The following is a 17,638-nucleotide window of genomic DNA, read 5'->3' as shown; positions in this document are numbered from 1 at the left end:
AAATTACACATGCACCATTGTGTTAATTACCATGTTGGAGAAGGAGCTAGCTAGCGTCTTCCAGAAAAAGGAGTACACCCATGGTCTCTTTTTCTTGAACTCATTGTTTACTTTTCTTGACTTAAGCATCGGCCGCCCCATCGCCTTTGCCATTTTGTTCTCTAAACTCTATGCCATTTTCAACATATAATATGTCTCCGGCTGGCTCTTTTCTTTTTCTTTTTGTCCTATTTGAAATAAGAGTGGCCCGAAGGGATGACCAATTGTGGTTAGTATAGCCGAGTGTAACCATTATAGCATCTATTCACTAGGAATTGCTCAAGAAGGGCCTAGACAGCGAAAAATCGCAAGCACTCCTTCAAGACCAATTGAGTCATAGTCTGACCCAACTCCATTAAAATATCAGTCGAACCTAATTAAAGTGGCTAATTAATACTAATCAAAAGTAAGTGACATCCATTTCGGTTTCGAATTAACTCTCTAGTACATACTTAACTACATGGGAATTGTCTTGAGAGCACTGAACTACCGCCATTGGTGGTTACTCCGAGAGGCACTTAGTCGCATTTATATACGTATTTCAATTGATATAATATGTCACGTCAAAAATTACACATGCACCATTGTGTTAATTACCATGTTGGAGAAGGAGCTAGCTAGCGTTTTCCAGAAAAAGGAGTACACCCATGGTCTCTTTCTCTTGAACTCATTGTTTACTTTTCTTGACTTAAGCATCGGCCGCCCCATCGCCTCACATGTTTGAGTTTTCTTGACTTAAGTACCAGCCACCACCCCCATCGGCTAACATCTCACCAATAGCTTTTCTCTTTGTTTTGCAAGTGACCCCGTCGCCCTCAGCCTAACTGTCCAAAAACCTAAACCAAACCAACGTAGTCCATCCTTGCATTTATTATCCAATTACTCTTAGAGTAGTGCGTTTTGGTTAAATTCCAAAAACGCGATTGATGAAACCAGTTGAATCGTACAAATAATTAAGTTCCTGCATATTCTATCCTTTCCATTTACTTTTCTTTGGGCGGTGGCAAAAAATCGTTTTGTGGGGCATGGACGATGATGGATGATGATGGATGATGAGTAAAGATGCCTTGCCAAATTCAATACATGACTAGATGCCTTGTCGAAAAATTGCCTTATCCATTGCGTTTTTGCGTGTCTGGTGAGATCAGAATTCTAATGTTGTCTGAAAATATGAATCACGATTGGTCTTTTTCTTTTAGTCATCATTGTCTGCTTTCTGAATTCTAAGGCAGAAAAACACTTTGAATTTGCTTTAAAAGAAAGACATCCTCAGACGACGCGCTTGCAAGTTAGAAGCATTGCATGTGCCTCAACCAATGCGCGTGGATGCGTGTCCATGTATATCTATAACTCTTACTCGAGCACTACGATTATATTTCTTTTTATTAAGACCGTAGAATATATATGTGGGTACGTAAATTCTCATAAAATAAACCATAATAGAAAGAAAGTTCAAGTCTTGATGATAACTAAATTGTATAGTATGGGTCTTGAGTTCAAAACTTAGTTGCCCCCATAATAATTTCTTCGGGACTATTCGCAAGGTTTGGCTTAACTCGGTTATTACTCGGCGAAGGTGAGATGGGAAAACTGTACATTCCCAAAATCTAGTCGAAACAGAACCTCAAACATACTTTTCATTAGATAAGGAGTGTATGCGAGAAAGTTCATATTAGATTCACATGTTCGGATAAGTAGTCAAACAATTCAAAATTTATTTGAGCAGGTCAGTCCTATATAAGCTCTCTCACAATAAGCTATCTAAATTGCTGGAGATATCAATCCCTCATCATTAAGGACAGAACTAAACATTTAGCTCTTAGGGGAGTTAGATTTTATCAAATAAAAAAGAAAAATTCAATGGTTAAAATAGGAAAGTGTTGAAATATTAATTTAAATAATTAAGTTCATTCATTTATTTTTTACTTTTTAGAGCAAGTATTAATTTAATATAATATCAAAGTAAAAACTTTAAATATCATCTAATTGACGGCTAATAGTAATTAAAATAGTCTACGTATTGTCTGGTCCAACGCGTCCTACTCCCACTATTAATTTGGCTTAATCTACATCTAATTTCAACCAAGACAATAAGTGAGAAACCACACAATCAATGCTGTCATCATTAGGAGGGTGGTGTTATTATTATTTCATCTTCTTTAAGTAAAGATAAGAAATAATTGCCAAGACATACCACAAACTGAGTGACTGTGAATGTAATTATGCGAAATTAGTCAAATACCCTATAATTGTAGGGATATAGTGGGAATAGCTTAGGTGTCAAGTTTTTTAATTGGTTTCATTAAATAAAAAATAATATAATTGTAGATATTACCATTCGAATATCTTTGATCTCATCGATAGTCTTGTCTTGCATATGTCTGCAGTTTATTATATTTTTATAAAGCACCAGCGACTTTCGAAAATTAAAAAATAGCCGCATTTGCAATAGTTTATTTAGAATTTGTCAGCCAACTTTTTAATTAATTCATTTTGGCGGATTATGTGGGGGCGATCGCTCTTTTGGACTTGGAAAAATCACTTTTCTGTGACCGACACATGTCAGTCTGCGCCACGTGTTCGAATTCTACTGGGAACTTTGTGATTTCGTATAAAAAAAATATATGCGGTTCAGGAACCACGTTAGAGGGTACCGTCAAACTAAAATAAAATACTACTAAATGTCGTATAATAAGGTTTAGGGAATATGGCACTAAAATAGGAGGGGGCATATGATCTCTTTATTGATTTTAGAATAAAGGTTTGTTTAATGTCTCGTGTTGATGAGTGTTAGAATTTTTAAAAGAATAATGATTCATATTATACTTGCATTTTTCTTGATCTTGGATTTTTTATAATAAGGATTAATTTAAGAGTTAATCAACAATGTCGTATCAATCACTTAAATCAAATTTGATAAGATAAGGGTGTAGTAGTAGCACGTGGCAATATTGAATTTATATTTTACGTAAAAAATTTCACTTAACTCTTTTAAACTTTTAATATTTGTGTGATTATTCCCTAAAATACCCATTAAATCATAACGGATAGGTATCAAAATTACTAAAATACCCATGACTTTTTAAAAGAAAGAAAAAATACAAAGATTCAGGCGGTGATTAAAAGTTAAGGGAATTTGCAAAAATACCTGAATCTTTGTAATTTTGTTTTTATTTTTTTAATATAAAAACAAGGGTATCTTGAGAATTTTGACAGTATTGAATTGAGAAAACTAACGACATTGCAAAAAATTAGAAGTCAATACACTAAATTGAAAATATGATAGAAATCCAGTGGGTTATATAAAGTTTTCTCGAGTATTTTAAAATTAAAAAAAATTAGAATATTTTAATAATTATAAGTAGGATTATTAAAACGATAATGCTGATTTTGTGATAATATATTATTATCTTAGTGAAGTACAATTTCTTCCCTCTTGTTGAATGGTTGAATTATTGAATTAAGGTGTAAATGCAGTACTCCTTCTACAATAGGGCGGTGCCTAACGCTGCTGCCCTCCTAGGACTAGAAAGTAGCGGCACAACTCTACTACGTACCCTTTTGCCAAACAAAATTAAAAGAGTTGTCAGATGGATTGCGTATTTGTAAGTTGAACGGGAAAATATTCAATTAATTATTATTATTTTTATCTTTTTATTTTTTGATGAGATAAAAATATTTTTTTACTATAACTAATTTGGTATTTTTTATATTCTAATTCGCATATTTGTATGCCACTTCACAGCTAGAAGCTACCTAAAGGGCTGCAGGAATTTTTGCCATGTAGGTGGGTTGTTTGAATGGGGCCATTGTTATTTATATTCATACATCGACAATAATTTAATTAAATAATAATAATAATGTAAAAAATTATATTTTTATTTACAGTGATGATAACCCTGATATGACAGTCTAAATTAACATTTCGATTTGTCTTTATTAGAAAGAAAGAAAAAAAAATCAAGTGTAAAATATAATATATATAACATTTTTTAGGTTAAAATATTGATTTTTTTTTTTTCGTTTAAATATGATAGGGTAAATATATGGTATATAAAAATTTATCATTTTGATTAAAGTTTTAAAACATGTCATAATTGGTTGCGTGTCAACTTCATCTCACGGCTGCGGCTAGTCTAAACGAAGTTATGAGAAGTATTAAAAAGGCTAATGGTTTTCTCTAAAAGTCAAAGCATGCCACGTTGAATCTTAAGGAGCCCTGATGGCTCTTGCGGTTGGTTTGGTGGTTAGTCTGAGTCAAAAGTTGTTCGGTTTTGGTTGCTAAATGGGCTGTTTTTCGTCACGTGTTTAAAAGTATTCTCGCACTTTTTTTCTTCTTTACGGATTAAGAGCGAAAAAGATTATCATGTAACGCGGTTGTTTGAATAGGCCTACTGATAGAGCATAATTAAAATATTAATATTAATATTAATGTTATGTCAGTATTGTATGATAAAAATGTAGTATATAGTATTTCTCATGTTAAAATGTTGAATTTTTTGGTTTTCGGCTCGTGAGATAAATATATGGTATATAACATTTCTCGTGTTAAAATATGTTGGATTCTATGTTCATCAAATTTTCAAATAATTTTGACTTCAAAGAAACAAGAGATGAGAGATTTGACCTAATAGCTTCCGCTTTGTGAGGCCTAATTTATAGCTGAAGAGCTTAATCAATAATCACAATTAGGTAATTTTTTATGTATTAAAATTTTCAAGCCTTTTAGCCAACCTTGTCCAATAAAATAATAATAATAATAATTAAATGGTTAAATTTATCTTAATCTCCCAAGTTAAGCTTTCAAATTAATAGTAATTTATTATCCTATCAGACTAGGTAGTCCCAATTATACACTTTAACTTCACCCTACGTCCCATTAAAAAAATCATATAATGTAATTAAAATTTTAAAATATGTCATAATTGATTACATTTCAACTTCATCTTAAGGCTGCGGCTACTCTAAAAGAATTTATAACGAGTATTAAAACGGCTAATGGTGTTCACTAAAAGTCAACATTCTTGGTGAAGCCGCCAGCTTGAATCTTAAGCACCTGATGGCGGATATTGGTCACTGTCTCACATGGATTGACGGCCCGACGGAGTCAAACGTTTGAAGATATGCTAATTTTAGTGCACACTCCGATTTCGGTTCCTAAATAAGTCACTTTTTATTATGTGTTTGAAAACATTCTCACCAAATTTTCTTTTTATCTTCCTTTCTTTCTTACGGGTTAAGAGTGAAAAAGATTCATTTTGTAATTGAGTCAAAAATTTCAAGATATGCTCACTCAGTCGGTCGCTAAATCGGTCGCTTTTCGCCATGTGTTTGAAAACATTATGGCAAGTTTTTATTTTATTCGTTTTATATTTCTTTTCAAACTTCTCCTTTGATTAAAAAAAAAAAAAAAAAAAAAAAAAAAAAAAGAAAGGGAAACTTCAGAAAGCTCCCCTGAACTTCCAGCCGTTTTGACATACCCCCATAAATTTTTAAAACTCTCACTTAGACTCCCTGAACTTTGGTTTTCTCTCACTTTTGACCATTTTAACGTTAAAGTCTAACAATTTGACTTTTTATACCCATTTTACCCTCCTAAAAACTACGTTGTTTTGTGTCCTAAAACTACAACACTTACCCAGTCCAAAACGACGTCGTTTTAGGCATTAATTTTTTTTAAGAAAAAAAGAAAAGAAAAGAAAAATAAATAAATTATAAAAAAAGAAATCTGAAGCCACCTCCATGACCAAGGGGGTGGCCCGGCCACCCCCAAAAGACCAAAAAAAAAAAAAAAGAGGGGGGGGGGGGGGATCGGGGTGCTTTTGGGGGTGGCCGGACCACCCCCAAGGGGCTAGGGTGATTTTGGCCACCCCCAAATGCACCCGATCCCCCCCTCTTTTTTTTTTTTTTTTTGGGTCTTTTGGGGGTGGCCGGACCACCCCCATGGCCAAGGGGGTGGTCCAGCCACCCCCAGACCGGCCAGGGGGTGGCTTCTCGATTCCTTCTTTTTTTTTCTTTTTTTTTAATATTATGCTCAAAACGACGTCGTTTTGGGTTGGATGGTGATGTAGTTTTGAAGCCCAAAACGGTGTAGTTTTGGAGTCCAAAACGACATAGTTTTGGAGTCCAAAACGACATAGTTTTGGTTGTGGGTAAAATAGGTATAAAAAGTTAAAAGGGTCCAAAGTGAGAGAAAACCAAAGTTCAAGGGGCCTAAGTGAGAGTTTTAAAAATTTATGGGAGTATGTCAAAACGGCTGAAAGTTCAGGAGAGCTTTATGAAGTTTCCAAAAAAAAAAAAAAGAAGGAGGTCTTGTTTTTATCATATTATTTATATCACCTTTGATAATCACGAAACCAAAGAAAATAAGGTTAGGTCAAACTTAACCCTAAGGGGTCGGTCTAGTGGTGCAACCTGTCGGCTTCAGTCCAATAAGACGGAGTTCAAACGTGGTGCTACCACTTTAGGCCACGCACCTTATTCTTGTTCGACCCATGTGAATGGTGCACTTTGTACGAATTTGTAATTAACCCAAAAATAATAATAATAATAATAATAAAAAAAAAATAAAAAATAAAGGTTTAAATCGAACTTCAAAACCGTGACAAAATAGTGAAAATACGGTAGAGCTAAGTCGGTCTCGACTTGGTCCCCAAGGGATAGCTCAATCGGCTGTGAACCACGCCTAATGAAGCGGAGGTCACTAGTTCGAATCCCCCATCCCCCTTCCCTTGTGTAGACATGTCAAAAAAAAAAAAAAAAAAAAGTCGGTCCCGACTCCCCTATGCGATAATGGGCTTTATAAGGATAGATTGTGACTCTTTGGTAAAATGGGTAAGGTGGTAGGATCACTTCTGGAAATAAGACTACCATGTTGATCGATGTCGGTTTAAATCACCTGAGGCTGGAGCAGCATGAGTGTTTATCACGCGTGGGCACACGTTATAAAAATATTTATTACGAATTTTGTTATTATTATAATTATAATTATTATATAGATGAGATGGTCAACCAAAACACACAACAAAACAAAACACACGGCGTGTCAAGAAAAGACGCCACAGAAATGCTGCTTTTGGGAGATATTTACTATTGTCAAGGGATACAAATCTATAGCAAATTTGCTTAGTCGGCCGAATAAATTATGTTGTAAGCCTAGATTTTTATTTACATTCTTATCAATTTGATGTTTAGGAGTTGAGGAAATCAAGTATTGTTTTAATTTATTTTCTTGACATTTAAGTTCTTGGGGAAACTACCTTTTACCCTCATGAACTACCAACTGTGACACCCGACCTCATAAACTATCATTTTGTGTCTAAAACTTCCATTTCTGTCAGTCAAAGGCCCATTCCGTTAGTTAAAGACGTTAACTCAGACAGTCTACCCGTCACTTTGCCCCCATGAACTACAATTCATTGTCATTTTGTCCCCATGAACTATAACGCATTGTCATTTTATTCCTATGAACTATAATGCATTGTCGCTTTGACCGTCTGAATTAACGCTTTTAACTGACGAAAATGAGGTTTTGAACATAAAATGGTAGTTTTTGGAATCGGGTGTCACAGTTAATTGGTAGTTCATAGGGGCAAAGTGAGTTAAAATTAATTTTGTAATGTTAAATCAAAGAAAGTAAACTATGCTCTAATGGACTTTCTATGGATAGATTGTGACACTTTTATGGTGATTTTTTTTTTTTTTTTTGGGGGGGGGGGGGGGGGTGGGGCGGGGGCGCAGACTCTTTGGTGAAATTGAAAAGGTAGTCGGGTTACTTCCAAAAAAAAAAAAAAAAGACTACCATGTCGGTCGATCACCTGGAGGCTAGCTAGAAAGGAAAATTATATTAAAACTACCTTAGTAATGTGTTATTTTAATTTATTTTCTTGATTTCTAAATTCTTATATTTTTAATATTATTTATTTCTTTTCTTTTCTTCAAAACTAAATGCATGGCATTAGAGATTATTGTCACGTAAGCAATTTTGAATAGAAGGAATGAAGTTAAAAATGAAATAATAATAATAATAATAATAATAATAATAATTCTTTATAAAAATTAGGATTGACAATTTTTCACATGGCCTATAAATTCGACACGAATCTAATATCAAATTAGCAATTATAGTTGAAGAGTTTGACCAATTTAATTAAATGATTATATACATGTATCAATACGTTTGAACTCGACATACGACATTTAGAATTAATAATTTTCGTTTTGACCGGTAAACACTATACGAATTCAACACAAAATTAACGGATTAGAATAAAAAAAAAATTGTAACTCGTTTATATCATGCATTCACCACTCAAACCCAACACGTTTGCCCAAAAAAAAAAAACATCTGAAACGCGCAATAAAATATCCATTATCCACCCGCCAAGCCGAAAGGAACTTTGCGCTCCAACGCCTCTATATAAACCAGAGGACGTTGTTAGGTGCAATACTTACGGTAACGTAGCCGCTACAAAATAAAAGAGTGTGTGTGCGCTTTATTTGTCCGTTTGGTTGGCTGTAGATGCCCAAGATCGGATCAGTAATGGCATGCTGCTCTCTCATTCGAGTGTTCTTGCTGCTTTTCACTCTTTCAGGTTTGTTGCTATTTCGTTTTTCTTCACTGCTTTGTTATGTTAGTCCGTTTGGTTCATGGGAAAGTTGAGGACAAGAAAGAACGGTTTAAAGTTTAAGTCTTTTATGTTTATTTGCTGAAGAGTATGCCCATCTGGGTGCAATACAACTAGCTTGGGTTGTTTCTATCTCTTTTTCGTTTTTTTCTGGTTGAAACACAAACAAGTACAAGCAGAGCACCAGTTTATGCAATTGGGTCTACATTCTTTTGTTAATTTTCTGTCAGTTGTGTTGTGTTCTTGTTATCTCTTTCTGGGTATTCTGAATATATATTTCTGATCTGATGATGTATTGCTTATTGGCATGGTTTCTTGACATTTTTCTTTTCCTTTTAATGCGTATTAAATCTTTTAGGCAACAAAATTTACTCTACTGGACATTAATGTAGCTCTTTTAGTTAAAAAGATGTTATCCTTTTCAGTTGTTGACATTAATTGGGACATTGGAGTTACTTTTAACAAGTTTTTGTTATTGTAAATTTGTAATATAAATCTCTTAAAACAAAAAGTTGTTTTCTTGGAAAATTTTTTATATTTTCAGTAATTTTAATTTGGGCTTGGACCCAGCAAATAAAATTCCAAGATGCATCTAAATCTTGAGATGTTAAATCAAAACTATTGGTCAAAAAGTGTCCTATTTGCCTAGATTTTGATATCTATATGTATATTAACTCTGTTTCTTACTCTGTTTCTTACTCTGTTTCAGATTCACTTGTTAAAATCTGCAGCCTTGGAGTGGGAATAAACTATGGACAGATTGCCGACAATCTCCCTTCTCCCCCTCGTGTTGCCACCCTCCTTGGATCTCTCAACATCACTAGAGTGAAACTATATGACGCCGATCCAAATGTTCTGCTCGCCTTCTCCAACACAAATGTTGATTTCATTGTCGGCCTAGGAAATGAGAATCTTCAAAACATGGCCGACCCTGCTAAGGCTCAAAATTGGATTGAACAGAAGGTTGTACCCCACCTTCCTCGAATCAACTCCATCCTTGTGGGTAATGAGGTATTCATTAGCAATGATACTCAGCTGAGGGCTAGTCTCCTGCCAGCAATGCAAGCAGTATATCGTGCTCTTGCTGATCTTGGACTGGAAAAACAAGTTACTGTCACAACTGCGCATTCTCTTAACATTTTAGCCCTCTCCTTTCCTCCATCAGCTGGGGTTTTTAAGGAAGATCTTGCTCAATATATCCGACCCCTTATAAATTTTCATGCCGAGATCAAATCGCCATTCTTAATAAACGCTTATCCATATTTTGCATACAAGGGTAATCCAATTGAGGTGCCGCTAGAGTATGTGCTTTTTCAGCAAAACCAAGGGACAACTGACGCAAATACGAATTTGCACTATGATAACATGTTGTATGCTCAGATTGATGCTGTCTATGCTGCAATCAAAGCAATGGGGCATACCGATATCGAGGTTCGAGTTTCAGAGACGGGTTGGCCGTCAAAGGGGGATGCTGATGAGCTAGGAGCTACACCAGAGAATGCAGGGATATATAATGGTAATTTGTTGCAAAGAATAGCAGAGAAGCAAGGAACTCCAGCAAAACCGTCAACTCCAATTGACATACATGTGTTTGCACTTTTTAATGAGAATTTAAAGCCTGGTCCGGCATCAGAGAGGAACTATGGCCTGTACTATCCTGATGGTTCACCAGTTTACAACATCGGATTACAAGGTTCTCTCTCGGGGGGCCCGGGGGGTTCCCCAACTTCCCCAGCTTCAACACCCACCAAGAATGTAAGTGTTGTTTCAGGATCCAACAAGCATGTAAGACTTACTCTCTCCATGATTTGGATCACCTTTACTGTCTCTATGTTCATGATTTAGTTTGTAGGACTTTTTCTGATTTATTGAAGCCATTTGCTAAGATGATGCATCTGATGCCAAGTTCTGTACTTTATTTTGCAGGCTTTGTCTGTCTTCTGCTTTCTGGTATGCTTTATGGCATGCTTAATCTTTGGCTTATGAATTGAATTAGTCAAAGGATGGGGGAGGTCAAGGGAAGAAGAGGAATTTCTAGAGTCCTTAAAATGCAAGAGAAGTTACTCTAGGTATTAAAATAGATTACTTTTGACTTCTCTTAAGATCCTGACATATGTGGTCTACAGCTTTCATGTTTACTTTCATAAAATGCCCTTTTATTGCATTCATTGCTTGCCACCCAGTCAGGATAGAAATTGGAGACAGGTCAGTCCAAGAACAAAATTTTCATTTTCCTTCTTTTTAATTTGTGTATATTGTACTCAGATTCTCCTGGTCGTTCACACAATAGAACTGTTTAGAAAAGAAAACTTCAAATCATATGATGCGAAATGTGGGGATTTCTTTTTGTAGAAAAACCCCACGGAATCAATAGGGTAGAGCCTGTGTATTGCTGTCCAGCCAAATAGACCCTTTGACATAAAAAAATTTATGATCAAGAGAGTTGTGTCAAACTCTCAAATTCATGAATTCAATCTCCTTTCTAGCATTTTTTATTGAGGATACGGTAGTGGGGCTCCATCCTCCCCATCTGCCACTTGCACTGATGCGTGTAAATCTCTCTCTGAAGAAGATTGATTCCTCTTGTCTTCAACTATACAAAAGTCCAAATGAGCTTCTATCAGAAAAGTGGCCATTAATATCTTCTTTCGGCAGCCGTTTTCTTATTTTTTTCCCAAATCACCAAAACTGAAACCTCATGAGTTTTGTCTTTGATTGTGAACTCTGCCTCAATTATGGCTCCCTCTTTGTCTGTATCCTTTCATCTCTGCTTCCAAAACAGAATTCTAGCATCATCCTTAGCAAGAGAAATCCCTTTTCAATTGTATGTTCACATCAACAGTATACACTTTATTGTATGTGGGTCCTTTCAGTTAACCACAAACAGCAAATGGCCATATTAGTAAACCAGGATCAATCTGTCTGCTAAGAACATCTTTGAAATATGCAGCTGGCATTTGCTGGTGTGGTGGCATTTTTTCAAACTGTGTTTGGAAAAATAATCCTGATTAGAAGCTAACCATAGAATTCTTGCTTTTTCTTTGCTGTTGAAAGCTATGTTGAAAATTATATACATGTAACATCACATGGGAATGCTTCAGCCTCAAGGGAGGCTGGTGGCTTTCAACATCATGGACCATGCAACTTGTGATAAGATTCCTACGTCAGCATGGGCCAAAGAAGATAAGATTGAAAGATAAACGGTTCCCACTTGGGAATTCAATGGCTGGCTAGCTACCACCTGCCCCCTGTTAGCAACAATTCAAATAGTTCATGATTCACTAATCCATCAACCTAGCCTCTCTTTGCTCCCAATGCCATGGAACATCCAGACCAAAGTGGTTTGAGACCCTTCTTTAAAACATGAGTTCTGCCAGTTTGATCCTCTGGTGTTGGAGAATTAACATAAGACCTTCTAACAGTTGGTCTAATAGCTCCTAGCTAAGGAAAATGCTTGGTATTATAACTTTTACTACAACTCTTTACAAACTCATGTGGCTGACGTAGTAAGTGTCATATGGACTCCCACGTCGGTTTATAAGAGACATAACGAAGACTGTAGTACCCGTCGCAGAAATGACAAAAATAAATAAATAAATATCAGTCTAAGAAAAAAAGTTGTCTTCCTACACCCCTTGAATGTTGAACCCGCTAAATATTTAATGCATGGAAGCTGGTAGCCGTCAGTTGATAAGGACTCAAGCCGTATTGCATCTTGAAAGTTGAACACTTGGCCAACAGCATTTAATTACTCATTTGTTCAAAGTAGGGTTGGTGATGGTTTATTTCTGTTCATGTGTATTGAGATATTGTTGCTTCTGTGCAGGGGAACAGCATCAATGGAGCTTTTATTTCTACATTGAAGTTATTACAGCAGCGAGAAATGCATTAGCAGAACACTAATCATGTAAACTATTTACTAATACAATTAGTAATTAATAAGCCCTATCCCGAATTGGCAATTCATCTAGAAAAATAACAATAAACTAATAGAAGTGCGACACATTTCAAATTTTCTTCCAAAAAGTTGGTTATCAAATGATGTGTCACTATCCCATGAGTTGGTAACACACTTTTTAAAATAATAAATCTCATGAGATGGTAACACATCATTTGAGAACTAATTTTTTAGAGAAAAATTTGGGATATATAGTACTCCTCGTAAACTAATTCTTTTGCAAAAGAAAAAAAAAAATCTAATAATTAGTAAGGGAGATTTTGGTGCATATTTTATAGGGCAGCTTATAGGATTGTATTAGTCACAGCTTTTTGTTGTATATGAAGGATAGACTTTTAGCAGTATTCTCTCTCTCTCTCTACATGTATTTTTATACTACTTCAGATTTGGATTCATTTTAATGAATCTTTTTAATGCAACCTTATTCTTGTATTCTTCTTCTCCAATTTAAACAAATGCATGCACGAGAAGGGTGTTTCTAGATGCTCACTCAAGGATTGCAAGAGGCAAAATCAATATTCTGTGCACCCAACGATACTCTGACTACTTGTGCAAGCAATTTTGTCATTGACAAGCACTAATTTGGTAAACTGTTCTATCTGAATGAAGACCCTAATTTTATCTTTTTAAATGGAGCCAATGGGGTTGTATTATGGATTGAGACTTCAAATGTATATGAGATTTGATCACCTAACAACCAGGCTGTATATCTGATCATGTGTATGTTCTAGTTAAACTTTCACTTGATAGTTGACACTCACATAACTCACCACCATACCAAACATTGTCCCTCTTTGCCAACAACCCATTTTCTTTTTGTGATACTCAAAATTGAAAATCTCGGTCAAGAGGTAAAGTTATTGTTATTATTGGGAATTGGGAAGACATGGCCCACAAAACATCTCGGTTCCCATATGCTAAGTGTAGCAGGGGATCCACCCCAATCATAATGAAGTGCACTCTAAGCCATATATCCACATTCAAACCCACTATATCTGTTGGATACACTCCTAATTTAGAGGATGCTAGCTTAGAGCCCGCGCTATGCGCCAGATTTTGTTATTTTATTTTATTTTATAATTTACTCAAAAATTCTGTAAAAGATTATCAACAACAAATTTTATTTTATTCTCTTAATTCACTAATTAGCTACCAAAAATGACAAATGTTCATAAGATCATTTTAGACCATAGTTTTACTCAATAGCATAAACCCACATATCCAATAAATTAAAAAATTCATAAATTTTAGTTCTTACAAACTGAAACGAATTAAATATTTGTTCCCATATATATAGTTTAAAACGAAATATAAAGGAAAAAAATTCAAAATAAAACCTAGATTAATCAATTATAGATTTATGAGATTTATTTAGGGGGACATTGCAAAATTAATAACAATTCAGAGGAGAAAAGTGAAGTTTCCCCTAAAAGTTAGGTTGTGCTTTGATACTATTAAATTTAGTGTTTTTCTCTCTCTTTAATAAAACTTCTTATTACATCAAAAAAAAAAAAAACTACTAAATTCAGAGTTTATCTTCAATCAAATTTTCATCCTCTAGAATAGTGAATGAATATCAGGCTTTTCTGCAGAATCCACACTTTAACCCCACCTATCGACATATCTACAACATCTAGGTGACCAGGGCAGGCTAGTAAATCAAGGGATAAAGAATATAAATAAATCAAGGGATAAAGAATATAAAATCCAAATTCTATACATGCAGCTCCCCCTAACATTTTCTATTTTCTTTTTTCTTTTTCTTTTTTTCTTCTTCTTTTTCTTTTTTTTTTTTTTTTTTCCCACCAGCTATCTCATATACAAGAGAATGAACCATCCTGTAAGTTAATCTTCGTGGAAAGAGGAGAAACCAACTCATTATTCACTGCAATGAAATAAAAACTCCAAAACATTTACCATAGGAAAGAAAAATCCTTATACAGAAACCTACTCAAGCAAGGACTAGTGCCCTTAAATACGACAATTACATGGTATAGGAACACAAGACAGAGAGGAGTTGATGATGTATTGGTGTTGCTATGATTAGGAAGCAGGGTGCCAACTCCTCACCCAATCTGTTAAACTCTCAACATTTTTGGTAATGTCTTCAATGGTATCGCTCTTCAATGCCACCACAATGTCCTCTGGATAACTTTCTTTTGCCTCCTGAAGCAGAACTTGAAAGATTTCACACTCAATATTGTTTGTAAGCTTCGACCCTGTGTAACCTCTGTCACATAAATGGTTTTTGAAGATCAATAAGATTAGAGAGAGGGACCAAAAAACACAAACAAAGATCAAGTGACAAGGAAAAAAGTAAAGATGGCACCACCTCCGACTCAAGCGATCATACAACACTGAGTTGTCAGTCTGAAGCACAACAACTCGATCAAACCATCGCTCCGGAAAGAAATCACAACCATGGTAGTCCACTATGTTCCCTCCTCCTTCCATCAAATCCTCAAGCTCATCACAAACCTACAAAATCAGCACTCTGTAATTGGACATCTCACCAATACAATGCACATATCATATGCATTACGATTTTTTCCTTGAAATCACACACATAAAGGATTCAGCCACACCTCAAACTCCACCCCTTATTTTAGGGGAAGATATGCACCATTTGGTCCAGAAGACCATTGGCTAATCATACATTATGAGTTGTCAATTACACATTCCTGTTTCATTCAAAGAACCCATGGAGACTCATATAATGATGTCCATTCTTGATAACAATAAATTGGCAAGGAGTGCGTTAAAATCTCTCCAATAATTGGATGGTTGGAGAGATTTTAACACATTGCTTGCCCATTTATGGTTTTAAAGAATAGAAGTTATTTTTTTATACTTTGTATCTTTGGACAGAAACTCTTGTTACTCGTTTAGTGATTAGTTATCATAATTTTCTTGTTCTCTTTTCTCCTTCTTGTAAGTTGTTTTCTCATGTATACTTCTTGCGTACCCGGGCGCCTTACACTTTTAATGATATTTTCAATGACTTATAAAATAAAAAATTTAAAAAAAAAATCTCTCCAACTAGTACAACACCATAAACCATGCAGAAGATAAATTCAAACACTTACGGAAGGATGACAAAAGCAAATATATTACTTCATTTCATTCAAATGAAATCCATGCTCTCTGTACTATTACAAAACAAGATATAGAATATCCAGATGTTCTATTTGATTAAATTCATCAAGCACATGAACATATACCTCCATCAAACGAACAGCAATTCCAGTGTAGTTCTAAAAATTTCACAAAGATTAGTTGTTTTTACACACAACATACAATTTCTTGACTCACCAAGACATTCTGAATAAGGTGGTCGCAAAACTATGCTTCTTAAGTACCTCCCACTCAAACCCAACAATTCATTTGAAGTTTATAATTCATTCCAAATAAAACCCAAACCTATCTTATTAATGCATTTATTCCACGACCATTCCTTCAACTACAGTATCTAACCCTCGACATTGAAATTTCTTTTCTTTTTATTTTTTTCGCTTCAATAAGAAAAATTGACTGCCATGTATGTATAATGTATCAACATACTTATGTATGTATGACAACATATGAACATAAAGAACAGAATTTAAACGTAGCGAATATTAAAAAAGTATAATGAAATAGAAAGAGGGATGGGTTTGTGGGGAAGTACGAGGTCTTCGTTGATGAGGTAGCACTCGAATTCGCTGTCCCAGCCGTCGTGCAGGTTCTTCTCCTTCACCAAATCTCCGACGCATATGTGGCGGAACTGGGTAGCCTCTGCCAGAGAAGACGACGTCGTTGTCTTGCCTGTCCCGGGTGTCCCTGTCACTAGTATGTTCGGCTGTCTTCTACCTCTTATGCTACCGTTCTGCGCCATGGAACCCTTCTTCTTCTTCTGCTCCAATGTCTGATACAAACTTACCAGGGTTTTAAGGTTTGGGGAAGTGAAGAGTATTGCTCGTCTACGGTGAGCTGTACTGAACCCAGTCTCCCGTCCAATGGATTATTGCCTTGTCAGCTTCAAAAAAGTAATCGGACCCACTCTCTCTGTGATATTTTTTCTTTAAAAAAAATGTTAGAATTTAAATAAGTTAACAATATTAACCATTTGATTTAAAAATATATTTAGTTTTTTTTTTTTTTTAAATATTTCGTAAGTCTTGCATTCTTCTTCATACAAAAAGCCTCAAGACCATTCACATCTCGCTTATATATATATATATATATATATATATATATATGTATTCATTTTTTCAAAACATTTACATCCGACCCAGCATTTAGTTATCAACTTTTACTTTTTCGTTTAAATTATTATTTATTTATCTATTTTTCTTATTCTCAAATAAGAGAAAGAACAATATTGGAATTTTATTATTATTACCATTAGGTATGGATGAATCGTTGAGTTACAATGCTCTGAGCACTGTCGCAGCTCAACAAATATTTAGCTACTTTGGCTAGATGTAGGGACCTTTTTGCTATTTTGTTGAACCAAATGTGAGTGCGTACATGGTCACAACATTATTTTGAGGAGCCATGAAATGGTTTTATGAACTTGCTCCCTTTATTTTATAGGGAGGTGAAGGGTGAGGCCACGGTTCAAGTTTTACAGGGTGTGTAACTTACTAAAAAAAATGACAAAATATATATAAACTCTCAAACTATTAAGTAATTTATAATGTTTTCTCAAACTTTCAATTGAAGCAATGTCTTCCCCCTTTCAAATTATCAGCAAATTGCAATGTCCTTTTTATGTTCAGTAAGCCCATTCACCCAAAAAAGATGTGACTTGGGAGTCATTTGCTACCCTAAAAGCTCGATTTCCTAGATCGACTAATCATCAACCTTGAGGCAAGGTTATCTTTAAGGGTATGAGATGTTAGGAACCCTTTAATTATATTATTACGAGCTTGAAACCCGTGCAATGTACATATTTGTTTTTAAAAATGACAGGAATTAAAAAAATAATAATAATTAGTGGATGCATAAATGACAAGAAAAAAAAAGTTTCAAG

At 34.9% G+C, this 17,638-nt stretch overlaps 2 protein-coding genes across 3 annotated transcripts; one reads left to right on the top strand and one right to left on the bottom strand.

The window, feature by feature from the left end:
- Positions 1–8,470: 8,470 nt before the first annotated feature.
- LOC132163492 (Glycosyl hydrolase superfamily protein) lies at positions 8,471–13,056 on the top strand. 2 transcript variants are annotated; one of them, XM_059573801.2, is made up of 4 exons: positions 8,471–8,633; positions 9,376–10,421; positions 10,593–10,735; positions 12,493–13,056. In XM_059573801.2, exons 1-3 carry the CDS (start codon positions 8,561–8,563, stop codon positions 10,650–10,652), a joined length of 1,179 nt encoding a protein of 392 aa, XP_059429784.2. In that variant the 5' UTR covers positions 8,471–8,560; the 3' UTR covers positions 10,653–10,735; positions 12,493–13,056. The 2 variants fall into 2 exon arrangements, with proteins under 2 accessions (XP_059429784.2, XP_059429783.2); XM_059573800.2 differs by having other exon boundaries at positions 8,472–8,633; positions 9,376–10,451.
- A 1,429-nt stretch (positions 13,057–14,485) lies between these two features.
- LOC132164052 (adenylate kinase isoenzyme 6 homolog) lies at positions 14,486–16,537 on the bottom strand. Its single transcript, XM_059574461.2, has 3 exons — positions 16,292–16,537; positions 14,957–15,102; positions 14,486–14,854 (listed from the first exon to the last, which is right to left on the bottom strand). Exons 1-3 carry the CDS (start codon positions 16,496–16,498, stop codon positions 14,668–14,670), a joined length of 540 nt encoding a protein of 179 aa, XP_059430444.2. The 5' UTR covers positions 16,499–16,537; the 3' UTR covers positions 14,486–14,667.
- Between the last annotated feature and the right edge of the window lie 1,101 nt (positions 16,538–17,638).

Source organism: Corylus avellana, chromosome 8 (assembly GCF_965113065.1).
Source record: "Corylus avellana chromosome 8, dhCorAvel1.hap1.2, whole genome shotgun sequence".
NCBI classification, from domain to species: domain Eukaryota; kingdom Viridiplantae; phylum Streptophyta; class Magnoliopsida; order Fagales; family Betulaceae; genus Corylus; species Corylus avellana.
Note: the sequence above shows the minus strand (reverse complement) of the source record. Positions and strands in the feature narration are given on the sequence as shown.

Bases quoted from the DNA above. Each gene is read 5' to 3' on its own strand.
- LOC132163492 (XM_059573800.2), top strand. From the start codon at position 8,561: ATGCCCAAGATCGGATCAGTAATGGCATGCTGCTCTCTCATTCGAGTG. The intron at 8,634-9,375 runs GTTTGTTGCTAT...ACTCTGTTTCAG, and splicing joins GCTGCTTTTCACTCTTTCAG to ATTCACTTGTTAAAATCTGC. The intron at 10,452-10,592 runs GTAAGACTTACT...TTTATTTTGCAG, and splicing joins TTTCAGGATCCAACAAGCAT to GCTTTGTCTGTCTTCTGCTT.
- LOC132164052 (XM_059574461.2), bottom strand. From the start codon at position 16,498: ATGGCGCAGAACGGTAGCATAAGAGGTAGAAGACAGCCGAACATACTA. The intron at 15,103-16,291 runs GTACTTCCCCAC...CTGATTTTGTAG, and splicing joins ACCTCATCAACGAAGACCTC to GTTTGTGATGAGCTTGAGGA. The intron at 14,855-14,956 runs GTGGTGCCATCT...TTTATGTGACAG, and splicing joins TATGATCGCTTGAGTCGGAG to AGGTTACACAGGGTCGAAGC.